The 21,896-nt window shown below is 47.5% G+C and overlaps 2 protein-coding genes across 2 annotated transcripts in view; both read right to left on the minus strand.

Annotated features, from left to right (window-relative positions):
- The window catches only part of LOC115311852 (collagen alpha-1(I) chain), a 43,868-nt gene extending 34,887 nt beyond the window's left edge, over positions 1–8,981 (minus strand). The window contains 8 exon segments of the mRNA XM_042294139.1: positions 1,133–1,356; positions 1,668–1,701; positions 1,703–1,765; positions 1,767–1,847; positions 2,572–2,659; positions 5,105–5,253; positions 8,414–8,530; positions 8,802–8,981. Coding sequence (XP_042150073.1) covers positions 1,133–1,356; positions 1,668–1,701; positions 1,703–1,765; positions 1,767–1,847; positions 2,572–2,659; positions 5,105–5,253; positions 8,414–8,530 — 756 coding nt within the window. The 5' untranslated portion in view covers positions 8,802–8,981.
- Positions 8,982–10,685: 1,704 nt separating this feature from the next.
- LOC8025284 (ras-related protein Rab-18-B) lies at positions 10,686–21,057 on the minus strand. The gene is made up of 7 exons (XM_040205611.3): positions 20,831–21,057; positions 20,241–20,296; positions 20,071–20,132; positions 19,779–19,851; positions 16,135–16,253; positions 14,566–14,694; positions 10,686–11,261 (listed from the first exon to the last, which is right to left on the minus strand). Exons 1-7 carry the CDS (start codon positions 20,899–20,901, stop codon positions 11,166–11,168), a joined length of 606 nt encoding a protein of 201 aa, XP_040061545.1. The 5' UTR covers positions 20,902–21,057; the 3' UTR covers positions 10,686–11,165.
- Positions 21,058–21,896: the final 839 nt, after the last annotated feature.

The raw sequence follows: 21,896 nt of genomic DNA on the forward strand, positions 1-21,896 counted from the left end.
TGTTCTTATGGAGTGACTCTCCAAATAAAAAAGTGTACAAATCGCATAAGCCCGGAAAAATTTTTTTTTTTTTTTTTGTTGCACATTTTAAAGCAAACGTTGAATTTAATTTGCCATGAAAGTCACTTAGGTAACACCAAACCAGAAAACAAAAATTTTTTTAGAAATTTTGGATTGTCATTTTTCTTGAATAAACCACTAGAGTCACCGACAGAATTGGAATGGCAAGGTGCGTTTCGGAACCCCCGACCTCCAGCACGTGCTCTATGCGTCCCATCATGTTTTGCTCGTGCGCGCGCACTTGAGGTGCAAGAGACGTCAAAGCGTTGTCGAAGGTGGGAAGCTCGAGCTGAAGGCGGGGCAACCGAAGCTCCTCCCTGCCCAGCTCACCTATAGTACAGGAGCAACCTTCAAAACCACTTATCAAACTCCCACTCTGGATGCTGTAAACATTCTTCGCATCCACCAAAGCAGAAGGGTGAAAGCAACAGTTTTATCCACATTTGGCTTCCACATTTACAGCACGATAGTCAGAGTGAAAAGTTAAGAGTTCAGGGAAAGCCCCCCCCCCCCCCCCTTTCCAGTTTAGCAGAGCTAACAGTGGAGAGGTTGCCTCTTCTCCAGCATTTGCTCTGCTAAAGGGGAAAGGGTTCAGAGGGGCTTCCCCCACGCTCTTCACATGACACTGACTATAGTCCTTTCTTAGTGTTCTATGTTTCCCCCAAAATGTGAATAAAGTTTGAACGTAAACCAAAAGTCCCAAATGCCCGCAATCCTTACAGAAAAAAGAAAATCTGCAATTTTTTATAATGTTGACAGAGGCCAAAGACCACAAAATGTGTCAAGCACAAACCCCCACACGATACATCACACCGCTGTCGCCAACAAGTTTTGCCAGGAGCACAATGCTTCCAGAGTAGCTGTGCTACGCAGCTCGGTGGCTACAGTATTCGACTGCTACAGCACCAACCCAGATTCGAGCCCCGCTGGGGCTGAGGCGTCTGTCCTACATTTTCTTACGTCGAGTAAAATGTGTCGCTCGTTTGTGACGTTTCTTCTCGTAGCAAACGAACCATAAACACATTCTGCGTTAAAAAGCCCACCAAAAACACAAACTGGCAAGGAGCCCCACCTGAGCCAGGGGAGTGTGCTGCCCCACGGCCCCCGTGCGCACCGTCTTGGTAATGGCCGGGTGGGGGGCGGGGCCTGCCCCCGCAGACCCTCCCCCCGGTCCCGCCCCCTTCAGGTGGTTCTCCTTCTGGAGCAGGTCCAACTCCCTCTGCAGCTGCTGGCGCTTCATCTCCAGTGAGAGCTCCTCCTTGTAGTCCAGGGAAGCCTCATCCAAGGGCCAGTCCGCTGCAGAAACACAGCACACACGCTCCGCTATAATATTAAAAATTTTATCGGACAATAAACAAACAGAATTGCATACGGGCCCGCGAAAGCGTCTTCACGACAGCAACGTTCGCATTTTTTATTACCTTTTGCCGGAACTTCTACGACTGACCGCTGTGATCTTAACGTCCGACAGCGTGACACCCCCGCTTTTGCCACATCGTCGCTCGCCCCTTCGAGAGCATTTTCGATGCACGGGTCAAAAACAAAACACCAAAGACGCCGGTCTGAGATGCGTTCCGGACATTGCACTTGCGCTGCCTGCCACCTACCATCCGAGGTGCCTTCCCAGTTCTTGGGGGGCTTTGGCCTCCTTGGGGCGGTCCTCCTCGCCGGACGACGGGCTACGCGGCCGGGTCACCACCACCGTTTGACTTGATCTTGCTCTCCGCATCGGGACGTCTTGCCCGGCTACTGGCGGCGGCACCGCTACCGGCAGCCAAGCTCTTCTTCTCTGCCCCATCCGAGCAAATCATGGGAACCAATCAGAAGCGTCGGGTCAATGTCCATCAAACGGATCACCATTTAGGTAAAAAAAAGCAAAAAATATTTTGAAGGCGAAAGTTTAGACATTTGTCTAGACAGGGAGAAAGATCTAAGGTAAGAACTAAGGTAAATTGAAACGCCTCGGACAAATATTCTGCTAGAAAAAAATTTCCTTATAGTCTTGACAGTTATTAACAAAAATGGCTGTCGCGAGTGAATTGCATTAGAGGAATGATAAGAACAGGTTCAAACAGCAATCATTCTGTAAGCAATGGCGACTGATCCAAACGAAAGGTATGATGCCAATCCTGCTTGCTTCGCTGCAATGACCCCAGTTCGGAATGCCCGAAGGACGAAACAAAGTCTGTATGTTAGTGTTTCCCAGGCGGGTTCGATAAGATGAGGAAACTGATGAGAGAGGCAGTGAGGACAGCTCAGAGGTACTAATTTTGAGGCTGCTATGCATTTCAAGGCCAGAAAAAACGCAAAAAGAGCACGAATATGGCAAGGCGGCCGACCGCGTTAGAAAAAAACTCTCGAGACGGGGGAAACGCGGCGAAGCGGCCAGCAGAAAGGCGTTTCCTTGGACTCTTCATTACGCAACATTGGAAGTTTATCCTCGCTCAACAGCACCTTGAGTGCTTTATCTATGAATACATGCTTGTGCCGTCAGTGCAGCCGCTCCGATACCTTTGGGGAGGGTGACCGGCTCACGGACTCCTTGGACTCTGGCTGCTTGTGGCGGACCTTGTGCCTCAGGTCCCTCTGGGAAGAGTCCCTGCTAGCCGGGATCGGGCAAAACACATGAGGAAAGTACTTGAGGCAAAGTACAGCCTAAGTGGTGGAGTTAGCATTTCACGTACAGTGAAGGTACAACGAGTGTCAAGTACAACTTATTGGTGGACTTTGCATTTCGGGTAGACTAAGAGCACATCGAGAGAAATGTCCCTCACGTAAAGTATAGGGTGTCCGAAATGCAGAGGCTCTATCTAAAATGGGCGGTTATAATCGGTGCCTCCACATAGCAATCTAAACTTTTCATCAAAAGTGTATTTCACAGGTGGGTTTTACTTCGTAAAATTACAAGGCATAGCTCCCTTTCAGTATAAAATAGGGCCAAAAAACTTGCCAGGGTCAATGGCGGATGGTGACGACCGAGTCGAGTAGTAAGGCGCGTTTGGCACACGTATTGATAGATGGCGTCGGGAGCAGCGTCGGAAGGTGTAGCCGACCAGCAAAAAGCAGACAACACGCAGATGAAATCCGTCAGCAGCAAGAGCACCGTCACTTTGCAAATGCATTTACTTTTACTTTTGTTACTGCAAGTTTCGTTATCATTGTCCACATTTATTTTTAAACCAAAGGTGCATTACGAAAAGATTATGTTCGCGAGCAGTCTCGACATTGTTTAAGAGCAAGCCGAAACAAAGAGGTAGTGCCATCTATCAATATGTGTGCCAAACGCGCCCCACCACTCGACTCGCTCGTCTGCTTCGCCGTTGGTCGTTGACCCTCGAAAGATTTTTGGCCCCATTTTTTACAGAAAGGAAGCTACACTTTGTAATTATACGAGGTGAAACCCACCTGTGAAATAGACCTTCGACGAAAAGTTTAGATTGCTACGTGCAGGCACCAACTTTTACGGCCCATTTTAGATCAAGCCTTGGCATTTCAGACATTCTAGACATCAAACACCCTGAACTTTTAAGCAAAATTACCACACTTTTCAACACAGTCTGCCTTGGTACCTGCTTATTCGCACACAACATTGATGCAATGCAAATTAACAACACTTAGCAAGAAAAAAACAAAGCTTTGCTTTCACACTAAAAGGTAATCGTTGAAGATGACAGCTGGGAGCTATTGTCATTAGAGAAAGCCATTTATCAAGAACAAATGTGAGAAAAGGATTTGGAAGTCAACAACTTCATTTTCTTTAAAATCTACCCAACCATTTATTAGAAGTAAAATACAAGCACTCAAAACATACATGAAGCACTAACTTAACAAGCTACCAATTAAGCAAAGTACACAGCAAACCTGCTACAAACATGTCGCGCAGGTTTACACTAATGTAAATTCATAGCACCACCATCATGCTCTAATGCAAGGGTCTCAAACACACGGTCCGCGACTCGCTGGGACAGGGCCCGTTCCCACACCTCGAGCGTTAGAAATAGCACGCACCATAATGACCTCAGGTCACCAATTCCTTTTTGCCCAAAACCTAGCTCTGCTCTTATAACATATGCACATAGTTTATACTATTCTGTTTTCATTCACCTACTGTTTCGTTTTAATTTTTGTTTCCCAGCTTTTTGTCATGTTTATCACCCGTAGGACAATTCTGCTACTAGGCTGCAACCACGAGCTCTTCACTCAAGGACGCACGTTGGATGCACAAACTTTCACTTAGCAGAATTAACTGCCAAAGATAAAGCCATGAGCTCAGGGTTCTCGCCTTTAAAAATATGATTATTAAAATGTGACTATCTCCTCCGACTGCTGCCATAAAAGTCGTCATGAAAGCAAGAGCTGCCGTATGAGGACACTTTCTTTTTCCCTAGACACGATGAGTTTGGTTAATTCCCGAGTGAATAGAGCAACGGGAACGGTAGCGTGCTTGCTCCTAAAGAATGCCAGTATGTTGGCAAGGCGGTGCCATTTTAATACTTGTTATTACATCGAGTGGTTAGGGCCCAAAGTAACGCTATAAACAAATCCAAGCTAAAGATGTTGCTGGCAAATCTACGAGTTTACAAAAAGCAGAGCACAAGATCTCTTCTACATTAATCTCTCGACCCCCCCCGCCCCCCCTTTACATAACCAGTGAAATTTCAAAGGTGGGTTACCTGCCCCTGCCTGCCTGGTCTGCCCTGGTCTGCCCTGGTCTGCCCTGCCCTGCCCTGGTCTGCCCTGCCCTGCCCTGCCCTGGTCTGCCCTGCCCTGCCCTGGTCTGCCCTGCCCTGCCCTGGTCTGCCCTGGTCTGCCCTGCCCTGCCCTGGTCTGCCCTGCCCTGCCCTGGTCTGCCCTGCCCTGCCCTGGTCTGCCCTGCCCTGGTCTGCCCTGCCCTGCCCTGCCCTGCCCTGCCCTGCCCTGCCCTGCCCCCCCCCCCCCGACTCAAATGAGTTTAAGGTTCTCGCTCTAAAGCATCACACGAAGTAAGAAAGAGAGAGTTCACTCTGTCTCTCATAGAAGGGAAGCAAGAAACAATCGGCCCCACCTGTCGGACTTGGGCGGCCTGGAGGAAGAAGAAGAGGGCGGGGGTGGGTATGCCTCGTGCTGGTAGCGGCACTTGGTCCCATAGGAGCATGCCCCGCTGCGCATCCAGTTCCTGCACTTCTCCCCGGGATCGTTACTACGACTGTGTCTCTGACACACGGAGGGAGGGGACACACACGTCAGCTCGGGGGGGTGAGATGCTCGCTCGACGCAAAACTATCGCCAATGACGAGGCGAGAACAGCAGGGCGCCTCTTTTCAATGTCCGGCCACCGCCACGCACTCGAGGCTCACAAAACGCCCGAGCGTTATCGAAGGGGGGAAACTCGCGCCGGAGCTCCTTCCTGCTGTTCTCGTCCTGCCAGTGATTATGGCAGTACACACTTTGTGAAGCCCCTCTGAGATAACAAAGCTGTAGTGCTTACATTTCAACATCGCCTAAAGAAGGCCAACGTGGGGCAAAGACTGGACACAAGCGACATGTCGGCGTGGGGTGAGCTTCGTGTTCGATCGGCGAGAATGCGAGTCCCCGGCTGAAAGCCGACGCAGCGTGCGTCCAACCCGTGCCCCTACTGGCTTTCTTTAGGCGACGCAAAAATTTTGGTTATGGCTCAGTTGTCTAGGAGGTATTGCTTCGTATCAATTTCTTCGTGCAACGCCGGGAAAGGCCGTTACGGCCTCTCAAAGTGTAGCTGGTGCCACGCGACTGCAGGGGCACTCAAGGAGGCTCTTGGACCGTTAACGACAGAAAGAATGAAACTGCGCCTTATTTCTGGCGCCATCTGTCTTGCCAAGTCAGGACTACATGTTAAGAATTTCGGGGATTGCGTCGTTGACGATACCATGCCTGCCTAGTTCGGAAAAAGCAAATCCGGTAAACTTTCTAAGCAGGGGAGGTAGCGGTTTTTTTAAAAGAAATATTTACAACAAATTTACGCGAAGACGACTTCATTAAATTTATATTGCATTGCACCGCCCATGCTGGCGAAGTATAGCTGGGCCTTGCTATCATTCCAGTAGTCTGTTGCGAAGGCAGAAGCTCCTTGTTTACGAAGCGCGAGGAGGGGGGGTTGGGTTTGCAATTTCCGAGAGATTTTTCTTTCAATCGTAAAATTATACAAACTGGTCAAAATACGAGAGTCTCCCGGGTAATATGGGAGACTTGGCAGGTATGCAATACCGTGTTGAGGTGCTTCTAAATCACCGGTTTATTTAATAGCCAATTACCATTAACTTCAGCATGCAAAGCTCTCTCTCTAAAAGACCTCGTCAAGTGCTAAAATCTTCTGAAAATTTTGAAGATGAACTACTAAAATGACAATACGATGGCATCCGAAGTGAAAAATTCCAACAGCAACACATATGCATGGAAAACTGGGAGACATTGGCACTCCACAGAGCAGAGAGGAGACAAGTTTTACTGCCTCTTTTACCTACTAGTTTGTGACCTGCTAAAATAGGCACCTTTTCTTGCTACACTGAGAAAGCTCGGAAGGCCTTACCGAACGTCGCGCAGAAGTTTTAACGCAAAAACACAGGGAACAGCCGAACTTCAAAAAAAAAAGTATAAGTATGAAAATCCTCCCGTACCCATTAAAGTTTGTCGAAACATGGCAGTACATGCATCCAACATCCTTCACTTGCACATGAGGAAGCCGCAAAACCATGGAAGCTCTACATCCTCAACCCCACTCCGTTCACCGCTAAACTGACGGGGTGGAGCGAGTCATGTGCTCATAGGACCAATCAATTGCCTACCTTTTATTACTTGACCCCACTCTCTGCATTGGAGTATGCAGAGTATGATCACACGGTACAAGAGCAATGACTGACCGGTCCAATGAGCATGCAGCTTCCACTGCCCTGTCAGCTTATCGGTGAATGGAGTACAGCTGACTGGTATCAGGCAAAATGAATCAGTTACGATAGATACTAATGTGACACCAAACTATGACAGTGCAAGCAGAACAAAAAGCTTCGCCTTTCGGTGCCTTACCACACGACACATTGTGACAATGCAGCAAAAGCTGCGAGCACGCCTGTGCACGTCTCACCACACGCCAGTACTGTGCACGCACTCGCAGAACTGGGCATCTCACACCGTGTTGCTACAGAGTGTTGTATTAAGTGTTGGGGTTTGTATCGAATCGTGGAAGCATGTTTTGTGGACCAACTTTTCATAGACACACATTTTATGGACACATGCTTTGGCGACACTGCAATGCTTCATGGACGCAAGCCCTGCGACATTTTGTCGACAACACAATTATTTTTTATTAAGTGGAATGGATTAGACTATTAGCTTAATTTCGTTCTCTGGAAGTATGCTGTAACTATAGCAAAGTCACCCAGGTGGCTCTGATAGAGCAAAAACAAATTCGCCAGCCCTGATCTTAGGCTTTCAAACAAATAGTTCCATGCACAGTCATCCTTCACTTTGCTCCACTCCACTCAGAAAAAACTAAATATAACATCAGGCCCGAACTTGCACCAAGCCTCGTCCGAACTGCCAAGGCTTCGACAAGCTTGGTGCAAACTTTGGTGCACGGTACTGACCCTTGGCACCTGGACGCCGGTGGGCAAGGCGAAGTGGACAAAAAAAAACACATTCGACAAAATGTCGCAGAGTATGTTGATGAGACAAACACAAGAGCCTTTCGATAAAACGTCACAGTGTTGACGAAACAATCTGTTGATGAAATTGCATAGTTCGACGAACTGAATGCTGCTGTAACTGTTGCCGTATGTACCTCTTTGAGTATGCGGCTGGAAAGCCCAAGTACCGCGTTGAAACTGGCTGCATCCTTCAGAGAAAACCAAAAAGAAGCCTTTACGTGCCATATATATATATATACATTCTTTTTTTTTTTTCGTATGCAACGAAAGTGCAGGTTTGCTGCGAGAGAGAAGGAATCCTACCTCGCCAAGGCACAAAGCTATCTGCCAGAGAAGAGGAAACACAATAAAAACATTGCAGATGAAGCTTACCACCATAATTAAAGGAAAGACTTTCAATCAAGCCCCAATTGTTAGGGACTCGGAGTTATGTCAAACGTTCACGTCAAGTAACCAAAGGCATGATGCTGGCTCGACATGTTAAAACATGGCACATTCGGTTTCTACAGTGTCAACAACGAAAGGATAGACGTACAGTGTGCGACACAACGATCGACGGGAACTTTATAGGAGCTTTGTGGCACAGACAATGCACAGACAATGTGGGGGAAAGTGAACGTGAGTGGCGTAAACCTACGCCGATATAGTGGAGGGGACTAAAGCAACGCCTGGGAGTTCGTTGGCAAGCTACCTACCTCTTGAGCTGTCACAGCTCCAGGTCCAAGTCGTTCAAACACACTGGGTCTCCTAGGCGCGTCGCTGCTCTCTTTTACATTTTCAACTGTTACCTTCCGTTGGACTTTACTTGACATCTACGAGTATAAAGAAATAAGAAATTATGATCACAACAAGCCGATCATCACAACAAGAGAGTCGCCGAAGGAAGACTTCTAGTAAAGTCACTCAGTCTCCTCATACTTATAAATGTAACAAAGCGGCATGTGTTCAATGGGATCGGCAGACTGCGTCCAATAATATTTTTTTTAGGCAATTTGAAGATTTGTTATTCTAAAAACTCGGGTTCGTTGACGCCGAAGAAGCCAACATTAGGCGTAGTCGCGGTGCTGGTGAGGCGGCACTCACCTTCAGCAGGTGCAATTGTTGGGCACATCACATCGTGTGCGGAACTCGGGACCCACTAAAAAAAGATTAGGTCTGCGTCAGAAATTGATAAGTTCCTGAGAGGTTCAAGAGGAGCAACACGACTCGAAGGTATCGCCGGCACATGAAGCGGGCATCATCGGGGAACGAAACGAAAGGTATCACGGGAACGTGAGCCACGCACTGCGCACGCGCAGCACGCGCGTGCGTTGTCATGGGAACGGTAACGCGCGCAGCGCAAATGATTTGTGTTCGATTAAAACTGCACGTCCTGCACCAGCTACACTCCGTACATGGGCGTACCAATCGGGGGGGGGGGGGGGGGGGGGGGCGCTTGCCCCCCCAGTTCTCAGAGTGTGTGTGTGTGTGTGGGGGGGGCAAGGGGGGCACTTGCCCCCCCCCCCCCCCCCCCGTTCTCAGGGGGCGGGGGGGGGGGGGGGGACAAGGCATGTTTTGCCACCCCCCAAAACAGGGATACCAAGGGCACCGGGAGGGGGGGGGTGTCTGGCTTGCCCCCCACTCAAAAACAAGTTGGTACGCCACTGACTCCGTACACACAGTCGTGTTCGATCTACAAGTGCAGCGGCCATCTCAAAACACTACCGAAGGTACTCTGCCCTGCACTTCCCTGCAGCGGTACCGAATGGAGCTTTTGAAAGCTTACAATGCTGTCAAAGCTACTGGCGCGCGCATGGGGTTTGATCTATTAACGAAACGTCATGCGCAGACCTTGTCTTCTAGGTGGTATTGGTTTGATCCACAGATTTGCACGCGTTCTCGTGCAAATGAGACCATAGATGAAGTGGATGAAACCACGCGGCCACGCTCTCGAGTGCAGCAGTTTTTCCCGATCCCTTGAAAGTTTTCCCACACCGCCTGGTGAATGCATAAAGGAAGGAAATTGGCTGAAAGGAGCGAGGGTAAGAACATTCAGCAAAGAGGCATTATTTTTAAGAGATTGTTCATTAGATAAAAACGCTTGAGAGCAAAGGCGGAGTTTGTGCTACTATAGTCGGCAACAGAGTTCAGGGAAAGCTCCTTACAATCCTCTCCACTCTTAAGAGCGAAAGCTGAAGAAGTCGCCTTTTCCCCAGGGTCGCTCTGCTAAAGTGCAAAGAGGTGGGAGGACCTTCCCTGAAACTCTTAACCTGTCACAGACTAGTTTGTGCTCAAGGCTGGAACACGATGCAAAGAACCATATGTACTACGAAAACTGCAAATGAAATCTTAATGGCAGCTAGGCTCTTCCCCTTTTGCGAAAATCGAAAACGATTCGAGACCTGGTGCGCTAGATATTTTTCGGACGGTTCAGCACAAGCAAATAGCGCCAAACCTTGTAAAAACAGTGAAGCATTGCAATTCTCAGTCAACTTTTTCGCATTGTCTGTTCCGGCCTAGAGTAATTATCCCAACGTTGGTTCTACTTACCGACCCACTGCTTGAACCAATGGACCTTTTCCACATACCGACGGCACCAAACGGTGGCTGCACGAACTAAAAATAGAGGAAGTGACCTACCTGCACTACCAATCGATAATGAAAGCTACGCTACCAGTTTCTTCGCTCTCCGAGCTGCGGCGCGTGCCCAACGCGACTTTAAAGAGGGGCATCCGTGGAGTCCACCCAAACGTCGTGCTTTTCTTTCCGTCCACCTTCTTTCTTTGTGCAACACAATTATATATGTGCTGCAATTATGTGTCATACTCGCTTCTCCCACAGCCTCCTTCCGAATTTCCTAGATTTTTTGTGCCGACTTCCACCGCTTGGCATCGGGTGCACCGGCAAATTCCATTCACACCGGCAAAGTGGAGAAATTACTTCGGCATGCCAGCCATGCTTCCAAAAACACAACAATCACACAAGTCAAACATTCGGAATTGAAGGTTTATTTTCGACTATCAACAATAAAAATCTACTTCCATTTGTACAGTTATCGTACAGGAGCGCAGACATTTGGTGACGTCCATCACAAAGCAGGCGGATCGCGGCTTGAAGCACGTGGGAGCGAGCTCTGCAGCATAAAAATCACCTTCAAACTTTATTAATTATTATGCAAAAAGAACAAAACAAAAAAGCGTCAATATTGTCAACATCCCCATCCCCTCCCACCCCTGTTCTTTGGTGATCCCCAGCAAGCAAGAGTAAATAAGTGTAAACGAAACAACCAAACGTGGTGGAGGAACTCCTTTTCAACTTTCGTCGATGTTTAAAAAGCCTGTGCCCGCGCCAGTCGTCCACGACAGTCCACACTGGGCCCTCTGGCGCAGCGGTGCTGCTGGGCCCCGCATAAATATCTACACCCGTTGTCGAACAGTGTCCGCGCTGTCACGAGGGCACCACACCCGGTCAGCAGTAGCACCAGCTGCCAGACTTGGGACCCCGTTCGCCCAGGCGGATACTGTCCGGCCGCAGGTTTTCCCAGAGCCCTGGCGTCTGGATGATCTGCAAGAAGAATTTCAAGGTGAGCTTGACACGGCTGGTTGACCCAGTAAGACATTTGAACGCACCTCGCTGAGAATCCATGAATTCTGAACCTATAGTTTGTTGCAACTCAGGAAGGTAGGACGAGGGTAAGACGAGGAGGAGGAAGCAGACGGAACGCTAAAGAGAGAAGGGGGTTTCCCCCTTTCTTCTTCAGCGTTCCGTCTGCTTCCTCCTCCTTGTCTTACCTGGCCCCTCGCACAACCTTCTTGAGTTGCAACGGACTATAGTGGCGATTTTCATAGCGTGCCTTTGAACCTACTTTCTTGACTTCACGTTTAAGCACGAAACACATGCGCGTCAAAACTGTCCAATCCGAAGTGCGAACTGCCGGAACAATGTTCGGAGGCGAGGGTTTTCGACGCTCTCCGGTGCTACGAAAACCCTCGCCCCCAAACGTCGTTCCGGCAGTTCGCACGTCGGATTGGACAGTTTTGACGAGAATGAGTTTCGCGTTTAGACTGCCAGGCGTAGCGAATATGCGATTTTCTCGGGAAAGCTGGTGAACGAACCTGCCGCTACAGCTTTCTTCTAGCCGCCAGGCGACGGGGATTTTGCAGAAACCGCCAATAAGAGAGCTCCAGCTTGGGTCAGAGTTACTAATGTCTCAAAAAGCCCACTGACTGAACAAGTGGCATGCGCGAGGAATTCACTAGGGCAACATTAGACTCCTTCGATTTACCTGTACCTCCTGCACCGGCGCAGAAAAGTGTAGGGCAGTGTATTTCCGGTTGTATCTTAACAAGCATACCAAAAGCACACTGCCCTAAACTTTTTTGCACCGGTGCGGGCAAATCAAATGAAAATACCGTCATATAGGAATAGGGCACTAATCTGTTATATTGCAGGGGTGGAACTCATGAAATGTATTTGGGAGCAGCCACGGGAGCAGCTGAAACCGCTGTTTTGGAGCAGGTTGGGAGCAGCTAAAACTACATTCTGGAGCAGGCTAGGAGCAGCTCAGATCAGTTTTCACTGCACTTCAGCTTGTGTCTTAGACGAGCACGGGAGCAATTTCAATTGTGCTTAGCAGCACAGATGAACATGAGTGGTTAGGGACCTAGGTAATGGGATAACAGTGTAACAGATGCCAAAACTTGAAACTTTGTAAGCCTTAATGAGAATCAAAAAGCAAGTACCATATGTTTCTGAAGATGGTGTCCTTTATATTTTCTGAGTGGCTTTCAGCTGCTCAAAATGAAAATCAGCACTGCTTATCGCACAACCCACACGTGCTCGACAGAGTAATTATATGTGCGAACCACGTGACGTGCGCAAGCAACGGACGTGCAGTTGCGTGGAGGAACAGGGCAACAAATTTCGAGTTTATCCTATTGTGCAACTCAATATCGAAGCAGCAGACTACAATTAACGGAGTTATCGTATTCAAAGCGATAAGCAGGAGCAAGGTTAATGTACGGCGAGCAGATCTACCGCTCGCGTGACAGCAGCTGGCAGGCAAGGTTTCGGATCGGACCGCGTTTCAGTTCTATCAAATCGCAATTATCTTGCGGGAATGCGGTTTCAACTTCTAACGATGAGGTACTAAAAGGAGCATTTCGCTCATTTGTTTTCAATTGGCTGACGTCCGGATCCCGGGCTGCAGAGCCTCAGGCAATCTGACGCTTAACGGCTCGAACTCACCTCGGCCGACTTGCTTAACAGCTTATGGTTGAAGAATAACAGTCCAGTCGCAGGTGTAGCGATTCGAATCCGATCCCCGAGTTTTTTCGCGCGCTTCCGACTCGGGATACACAGGGAGAATAAACAGAACAAAGGATTGCAAGGCCGACCAAGCTAAACGGGCTAATTGTTGCCAATCGAGTCGATAGGAAACGAAACCAAGACAAAATACTTTTTTGTTTTTGGCGCACGTTGTGCGATTTGGTGCATAATGGCGCAAGGTATTGGCTGTGGCGCAGTTTCCGTGAAATGGCGCAGGATGGCGCAGACAAATGCGTCTGGCGCAAAATGGCGCAAATGGCGCAGCCGTTCCACCCCTGTATTGGTTTTTGCCTGGTTGCCTAACGAAAAGAAAAGCTTTGCCAGAGTACCTCCAACACTCATCTGAAGCCTCCGATTGTATTTGAGAACCACACTCTCTGCCCAGAGTGTCTGCAATGCTCCATATAGAAAAAGGCTGCACGCAGGAGCCTCTAAAGAGCAAACAAACATTGTGCAACGTGAACGGAGAAATCACTGTCATCTGACAAAGGTGGGCAATGGGGAAGAAAAGACTGTCGATACGAGTAACGTCTTCCAGTCACAAGTGTGGCTCTGTTTGTTCACTTCTTCCACTTGCCCATTGTCTACAGTCGGCGACAGGCTTAGAGTTTAGGGAAAGCTCCTCCCGCTTTTTTCCCTTTACCAAAGTAAACGCTGGAGACAAGGTGACTTGCTCTCCAGCATTGCTCTGCTAAAGTGCAGAGGCGGGAGGAGCTTTCCCTGAACTCTTAAAGAGGTCCTCTAATGACTTTTGGACGGGTTTGCAATTTGCGTCCAGACGGAGCTCATCGAACGTAGGAACACGAAGGAAAAACTTCTTTTCTAGAAACACGGTTTTATCTTGGGAGTTATAAGCAAATGAAGGTTACAAAAACAAGCAAGACATTTTAGCTCCGCGACGTATTATGGACAATTTACTGATTGGAGGGTTGGAGCAAAGCGGCTGGCCATTTGGCCGCGGGTTGGGTTCATGGCTGCCGCTCTGAAGACAGGCACGCGTCGTCGCCATAGCGATTATATCCCCTTGCATCGTCCTAGATTCAAGCTCCAAACGCGATCATGCCAGCGTTGTCCGCACTATGCCGCGTCCCGCCACGCTGAGAAGAGCCCGACCAAACCGAGTACAGCGCGGTCTAGCACACTCTGCTCCATATTTTTCCTGCTTTCACCGATCGGTATCGATGCGATCGGTGTAAAGGAAGCGATGATTCAGGTCAGTAGTTAGTTGCACCGTGATAGGTTAAAAAAAGAAGCAAATGATAGGGATAACGAGTTCAAATTTATTTTCTCCCAAATGTCGCACAAATGTAGGCGGGAAAAGATCATAATACCGCGCCCGTCGAAGTCCCTTGGCACGAATCCGCTAGCCGCCTTTTGTTGGGACGAATCGACACTTGGTATTTGTCGTTTTGAGCGGGAACAGCTGCTGGCGCTTATGACTAGCACATGATCGTTCCTAGCTTATTTGTGAGATCGTCCTGAATTCTAAGTAACTGTACCTTTGGCACGTCATCCAGAGGAATGACAGCCATGAACGCACCTTCTCGACGAGCTCCTCGAAGGCACACTGGACCCCGTCCTTGGTCTTGGCACTGGCTTCAATGAAGAGCATGGAATGCTTCCGGGCATAGTTCATGCCCTGCTCCTTGGACACCACCCTGCTCTCGTGCTGCAAGGTTGGGCACAATGTCAGCAACACAACACAACCTGCAAATTCGTCTGCTTCTTGGGTGCTTTGCATGTTTGTCGTGCCCACAAGCCTGTGTTTTTCCCCCCAACACACACCAGGGACGGCGTGTCTTTGGCGGCTTCGTCACTGTGCATTCTCTCATATTGCAACTTGGTCAGTGTGCCCATCCTCACGTTCCAGTGCGTCAAAAAGGCATTTCTGAACACTTGCTCCCCGTATGGTCAGGCATCGAGCTAAAGTTCAGGCAGCTCGATACGGGCAATACTAGAACATTCACAACTACATTACAATAGAGCTAACACTTCAGCACCAATATGACAATAGCCTAGGAACTGTAGGGAAAAATGGGCCAAAATTGCTGCTGCCGCCACGCTGATTCTTGAAGAAATGCGTTAGCGTTTTGTGCAGCGGCTCTATATAATAAAGCATGGTGAATGCAGCCTCGCAGCACTTTTCTGCAAAACGTTCCCAAAACCCAACGAGGTAGAGGGCCTTAGAGCGATAAACTGGCAGCTGAAAGTAACCCCCAATTGGCCGCAGCCATATTGCAGATTTTTGACCACTAGACACGTGACCTTATAGTTTTACGCCTAGATTTTAATGAAGTACTGAGCACAAATAATTGCTTGTTGATCTTTAATAACTGTACCAATAAGATAAGATAAGTTATGTTTCGCTTGTTTTTAGTCCAAAATGTGCTTTTACGACAAAAATTCGGGCAGCTTCGCAATGCCTTCGCTAGATGCCGTCAGCCGCGGGGCTGTATTTTGGGTTATTATCGAAGCTAGACAGTGATCTCTGGGGCAAACATTACTGAAAAAAATAGTTTATCATGCCTTTTACAGCGATCACAATACAAATCTCGGCTCAGTTTTGCATAAAAGTTTCAGGATCTGGTACGGACATGTGTCTAGTGGTCAAAATTGTACAACATGGTGGCAGCCAAGTGGGGGTCACTTTTGCCCGGTGAACAGGATACCAGTTTATCGCTTTAAGCCCATCTTATCGCTAGTGCAAGCAGATCAGGTCAATTAGCACACACACAAATTGATAGGTATGCAGTTACTTTATAACATTAACCCCGATTCCTTGACTAGCACTAAAAATAAACACCAAAAAACACAAATTAGAAAAAAAGCTTAGGAAAATTACTTTTTTAATTTGAAGAAAAATAAACTCCCAAAAACACGGAACCATGACCCATACCGCACCTGACAAAAGCAGCACCTGTGGATTCTGATGTAGATGTTTCTGATGTTTCTACATCATGATCAACATCCACCAGATCGCCTGCACACTCACAGTTTTTACCTGTGGATTGTTGCTTCAGAAAAAAAGAAGAATTGAGAACCCTGCAGCAGCTGTTCTCTTATTGGTTCCACATAGTGCAACAATAAAAGTGGGGCAACAGGTGCTCACTCTGTCAATCTTGTTTCCCACTAACATCTTGACCACATTGGACCGGGTGCAGTATGTCTCCAGCTCCGCAAGCCAGTGGTCCAGCTTCAGAAACGTGTTGTGGTTGGAGACGTCGTACACTGCACATTGCAAACGGGATTCAAACAGGTTTTCAAGACAAAAGTTTAAGGGCTTTCAAGGTCTTCCAGGGCACTGTTAAGATATTTTCAAGGACACAATACTATCTTACATCTTGCAGTTTTAGAACCGAGCAGCATTTTCGACATGTTGCAAATGAAACATATCAAACGTGCAACGCCTTATTACAGATGCCACTTCAACTTTTTCTACTCGTGATATCAAATCTCTTTCTCAATGAAGCATCTTTCGGCTGCCCAACCTTCAGAGTGCCACTTCTTCTGGGCTTCCAAGTATGTATCTCTACAGCTGGGGTGGAGATCAACTTTTTTTGGTGACTAGAAAGTACAGTTTATCACCCACCTTTTCTGCCCGGTTTGAATTTGTTGAATCCGGCACAACCCACTGTCTACAATCGTTGTTCAGCCAGAATTGCTGAAAATTATACTTCCTGCGTATTATACGCCTTTTCACACAATTTGAAACTCATCAACGTGCACCACAAGTGTGTAAAAAAAAAAAGACAAAACAAGGCAGTAGAGCTGGAAATGCTCCCAATATCCAGGCATCTACAGAAGATGCCACTAAATATATTCCAATTGGGACACTAAATAATTTCTCCTTGTTGAAAATTTACAATCAAAACCTGTAATACATATACAACAAAAAATGTCTGACTGAAGCTCATTATTTCAATCTGCCACTTCATTTAACTAATTACACAATCCAAAAGTATTTAAGGACTACCAAAAAGATACTGGGGTATCTTTTTGGTAGTCCTTTGGTAGTAGCAGTATTTTAAAATTCAAGGATTTTCAGTCCTGTAGGAACTCTGTCGGTGGCCAACACAGGGGCGTTCAGAAAAGCTGTATATGCTATTCGCGACTCCAGCGACCTATAGGGGGCACCACAACCAAACAAACATGGCTGCTGAGTCCAGGTCGCGTCGGCTCGGCCGGGCCGCCTGAACAGGTGGCGCGTTCAATTTAACAGATTTTCTTTTGTTTAATGAACAATTTTATAGGTATTTGAACTGAGACTGTTCAGTGTAGCCGGTGCACATAAACTTGCAGAACATAGTTTTGTTTTCCAAGTGTGTTTTTTTGTTCTTTTCATGTCTAACTTTCGTTTCGGAGATTTCGTTCGAAACCGAAACTATGGGCTGTGGAGAGACGGTGATATACTAATCAGTTTTGCTCATCTAAGGAAAGCGGCAATGACTGCAGAATTCTCCCACCGGCAGTAATTTTCAGCCAACTAGCATGCCTCGACCATGCGACTTATCTGTCCGCGAAATCGGGCTTTTGTGCGTATCCGCGTTTAAGAAACAGCCTCAGTCGTCTGCTCGGTCAACAACACAGGCTGCAGGAAAATTACGAAAATTAAGCTGGTGCTTCTTAAGCCAAGGACCATGTTAACCCGCCGGCGCCCCACTAAGCAGCTGATACTCGTATTTCAATTCAGGTTTTAGTAGCAATCGAGAAGTCATTTTGACGAGCGGGTTATGTATTATATTACGTACTACGTCCCACTAAAGCGATATTAGTATATTCTTCGGTTTGAAATATGACCTTAGTTAATTAGCTATGAGGTGAACTGCTGAATAAAAGTATACTTGACAGAGAGAGAGATACTAAGTTAAACTTAACCAAATGGTTCTAGCCGGTAGCATGGAGACGAATGCGGACAAACTGAAGAGAGTCTTCATTGGAGATTCACGCAGAACCTCCCTGCACTGAACTTGACTTTGAATCCTGAACGGAAAAAATTAGTATTTTTGTGGCCGGTCAACCTGAGCAATGTAGACGTATATTGCTGTTGGCTTAATTCGACGGGGGTATAATACAAATATTGGAGGCGCGATAGATCATAATGCCGTGACAGCTTCTAACGTTGCGAGACTCGTCCCCCACCTTTTAAAAACAGATAATTTCCTTCATTCTTCATTTGCAGCGAGCAGGCTTTCCTGAATCAAATAATTGCGAAATCAGCCCAAATCGTTCAGAGTGGTCCAGAAGATTTTTCGGCAAAAAGCAGCCAAGATGAATAGCCAACGCACCGACCGCCGTGGGTGGCTCAAACTTGAAGCTAACCGAACACAACCAAACTCAAGAAAAGCAGCTATCGAACCTTCCCATTCACTTGACTGCAGCATTGGTGTTCCCTCCAGTGAAATGCCTCGTCTGTCATCCTCCCACTGTTCTACATCCTTATAAAGAAACCCCTTATCAGTTACCAAGCAGTCGTCACTTTGAATGTGATTCAAACAGACAAGAAATCAAAACGTTTTTCCGTGATTCCTTCCCATCCAAGAAATCGAAAACACGTGGTGGAAGGAAACAATCTACTGAGGCTTCGCCACACTAATGAACACTCAGGAAAACTTAAGAAATTTTCGGACCTTCGTGAAATTACACTGTTCGCCATTGCGTCGACAACACGTGTCCGCGAAAGCCACCAGAGACGCGGAGGGGCGCGGAGCGACCTGGACCGGCTGGTTCCCGGTTTTCCCGCTTGGTGGTGTCCGTTTTGCTGGAGTCGCGAATACATTGCTTGGATTTCAACATGAAAAGATGGCTTTCATCACAGAGGTCACTCATCCTTACATCTCACACTTCTGCCTTTATCAGAAGCCCAGAGAGTTCCAGTAATTCTATCTAATCAGACAAGAAAGTAAGTACACTAGCAGATATGATTCCAAACTCCTTAGAGGCATCTCTAAGGGGCCTGATATGAGCAGCCACATAGATAGGCCATTCAGCACCCAGAATTCTCGGGTCCCCCCCCCCCCCTCCCCCCCTTCCCTTTCCCTCCCCGAGATCGCAAGGAGTAAAGCAGGCTGGGAGGAGGAGGGTGGGGGGGGAATGCCGCCAGAGGTGGCACTCCCCCACGTGACTGGGATGCCTCGGGATGCCCCCCCCCCCCCCCGGCCCTTCCCCATTACTCTACCACTGGATAACAGCCTGGTATTAAGACAAAAGGAACGCACAGTAAAAAATATTTCAACACAACTAAACTTCAGAAAATATTTTTAAAAAAGCTGCAAACATTAGTATTTGTAAAAGCAGATATTTTGATGCAAATCAGTTGCCATCTGATAGCGTAAACAGAATATAGTTCACTAATGAATTGATAGGTTGACAGATACAACTAAACCCCCTGAATCGGGCAGCAGCTTGCGACACCTATACTCCATTTCACCTTACGACGGGCTACAGAGATGCTACCAGCCATCCCAGTATTGCAAATGCATCATGTGACTAGGCGATTGGCATTGGAAGTTCATGTGATTGGCATTGGATTGGCTTCCATAGCCCAAAATGTCCTCTGCGGTCCATCGTAAGGTGAAACAGGGTATAGCCAATGTCTTAAACTTCCACGGCTCATGTATACTACCCTGACGCACCTGGAAAAGTACCGAGCATCGCATGCCGAGAAAAGCTATCAGCCCGTTCAAATCAGATGCACCATACGTGAACTGCAGAGAGTGGAAGGTAAAAATAAGTTGAACACAACTACAAACTCACCCAAGATGGCTCCCTGAGCTCCTCTATAATAGCTTGGCGTCAATGTGCGAAACCTTTCCGAACCAGCGGTGTCCTGTTGAAGAAATACAACAGAAGGAATGCTGCATCAGTGCTTTGTTCCAACGACGAAACTATGGTCGGTGACAGGTTAAAAGATCAGGGGTAGCAGAGCAAACGCTAGAGAGGAGTTGACCTCCCCCCAGCGTTCGCTCTGCTAAAGTAGGAGAAGGTTCACCTGATCTCTTAACCTGTTACCGACTACAAGGTGTCGCGTCGTGAAGGGTGTACACACCCATATGGCCAGCTTTGCTTTGTTCCCATCAACAGTTACTGTTTTCACCTTGAAGTCTACCCCTGCAAGAAATAAGAGAGATGTGAACAATATGACACTTATGACAGGTAACGACCTGTAACGAATCCTCCGCTAATAAGGGTGGCCCAATAAACTGCAAAGATACCAACCTATTGTGGCTGCTAAGCTGGGGTCGAAAACGTCGTCTGTGAATCGTAGTAATAAACTGGAACAAAGATGAGTGAGCGTATGTTACTTGGTAGAAATACGGAAGACACAAGGGGGGAGGAGTCTATAAAACTCGAGACTGTAGGAAAAACAAAATTGAAACGTACAACACACGCGAATTGTCTCTCGGGTTTTAGCAATGTTCAACGCTACACGATGTTGATGCAAGCTAGACCTCTTTTCATGTTGTGAAACACAGGGCACGTTTTTAAGACGCTGGGACAGTCTTACACGGGGCCAGTCAGCTAAATGCGGAGGACGAGGTTTTGGTTCAAGCTGCGGAGATTGTGTAAATTAGCATGAATTACGCAGAACACGAAACCCGTCGTCAACAGAGGGGCTAGTGAATTACGCAAGCGCGAGCGAACTGGACTAGCTGAGGGATCTTTTAAAGCTACGCTATCGTACTTCGGAGCGAAGAAAAGCAGCTGTGGAGTGACGACTGTCTCTTTTAGGCTTACCGTATGAGACGGTTCGGAGCGAATCAAAGGTTCAAACACTGGCGTGAGCCTCGCGATAGATTCCACCTTACCTCGATTTGCCAACGTTGCTTTCACCGATGATGAGGATTTTGAGCGTTGTGAGGACACCGTCGTCATCCATAGCGGCACGGCAAGGCGCTTCTGCCGAAAATTTTGGCACCCCCCAGCAGTAGATGTGCGGAACGATGTAAACAGACGGCGCATGCAGTGCACGGGTAGCTGGGTAGGTGATCAGATGATCCGATGACTCAGGACTCTTTACACGCTTCTTTACACACTCTACAACTCCCAGCTATCCTTACAACTCTAAGCGACTGAATTCTGCTGTGTGACGTAATAATTTATGCTCCTTGACTGCGACTGCGCTGTTGACTTTAACCTAGATCACGTGGCTGTCTGTCTAGCGTTAGAGTAGCCGGTGTTACCCAGTGTGACGTTGCTAGAGTCGAAAGTTGTTGTCCTAGGGGTTGAATCAGTTGAATGTCACGGGGTGGGGGGATTTGTGGGATCTGTTTCCGCCGAGGAAGCTCGTGTCGCAAAATTATGCCAAGAGGAGAACAAGACGTGCCTTTCCTGTGATGCAAGAGAACTAAAAGTTTTAGCATTCATTCAACGAGGTGCATTGATTAGGTAAGGCACTACATTTAAGTTGTTCGAAAGCTACCGAACGATGTTGCTTGTTGTGTCGACATATTCTCTTCAACTTCCGTTAGCACCCGATGGTTTCTCGCGCACAGAATTTAGCAAACAAAATAAACGTAGGCGTGTGAGTAACTATAACACTCGAATACTTCAGCAGGTGTTTCCTCAACTTCAAGAGGACTCGACAAAGTAGGTGCGTACACGCTTCTGCAGTGTGCTTCTTTCCTGCAGTGCACTCGTGCGAGAAGGGAAAGTGCTCTTTCCAAAAGTGGCGCCAGCAATTTCTAACGTAAAAAGAAATTAATTTCTGTCCAAAAGGTATTTAACCTTGTCATCGGACGGCACCATGACCTGAGAATCGAATATTAGGAAGTAGGAAGAGTGCCGAATTTCGCGTAAACTCTACAGGCACAGTGAGCAATAATCAACGACGCAAGATTGTGATGAGAAATTTTGATCTTTTTAACTGTGAGA

The sequence above is a fragment of the Ixodes scapularis genome, unplaced genomic scaffold (assembly GCF_016920785.2).
Source record: "Ixodes scapularis isolate PalLabHiFi unplaced genomic scaffold, ASM1692078v2 PGA_scaffold5__190_contigs__length_132052651, whole genome shotgun sequence".
Classification (NCBI taxonomy): domain Eukaryota; kingdom Metazoa; phylum Arthropoda; class Arachnida; order Ixodida; family Ixodidae; genus Ixodes; species Ixodes scapularis.

What these genes read in the sequence shown, in the direction of transcription:
- LOC8025284 (XM_040205611.3), bottom strand. Translation starts at nt 20,901, where the DNA reads ATGGATGACGACGGTGTCCTCACAACGCTCAAAATCCTCATCATCGGT. An exon ending in CAGCTTAGCAGCCACAATAG is followed by an intron (nt 20,133 to 20,240) that starts GTTGGTATCTTT and finishes TATTTCTTGCAG; the next exon opens with GGGTAGACTTCAAGGTGAAA. An exon ending in AGCTCAGGGAGCCATCTTGG is followed by an intron (nt 16,254 to 19,778) that starts GTGAGTTTGTAG and finishes TGCAATGTGCAG; the next exon opens with TGTACGACGTCTCCAACCAC.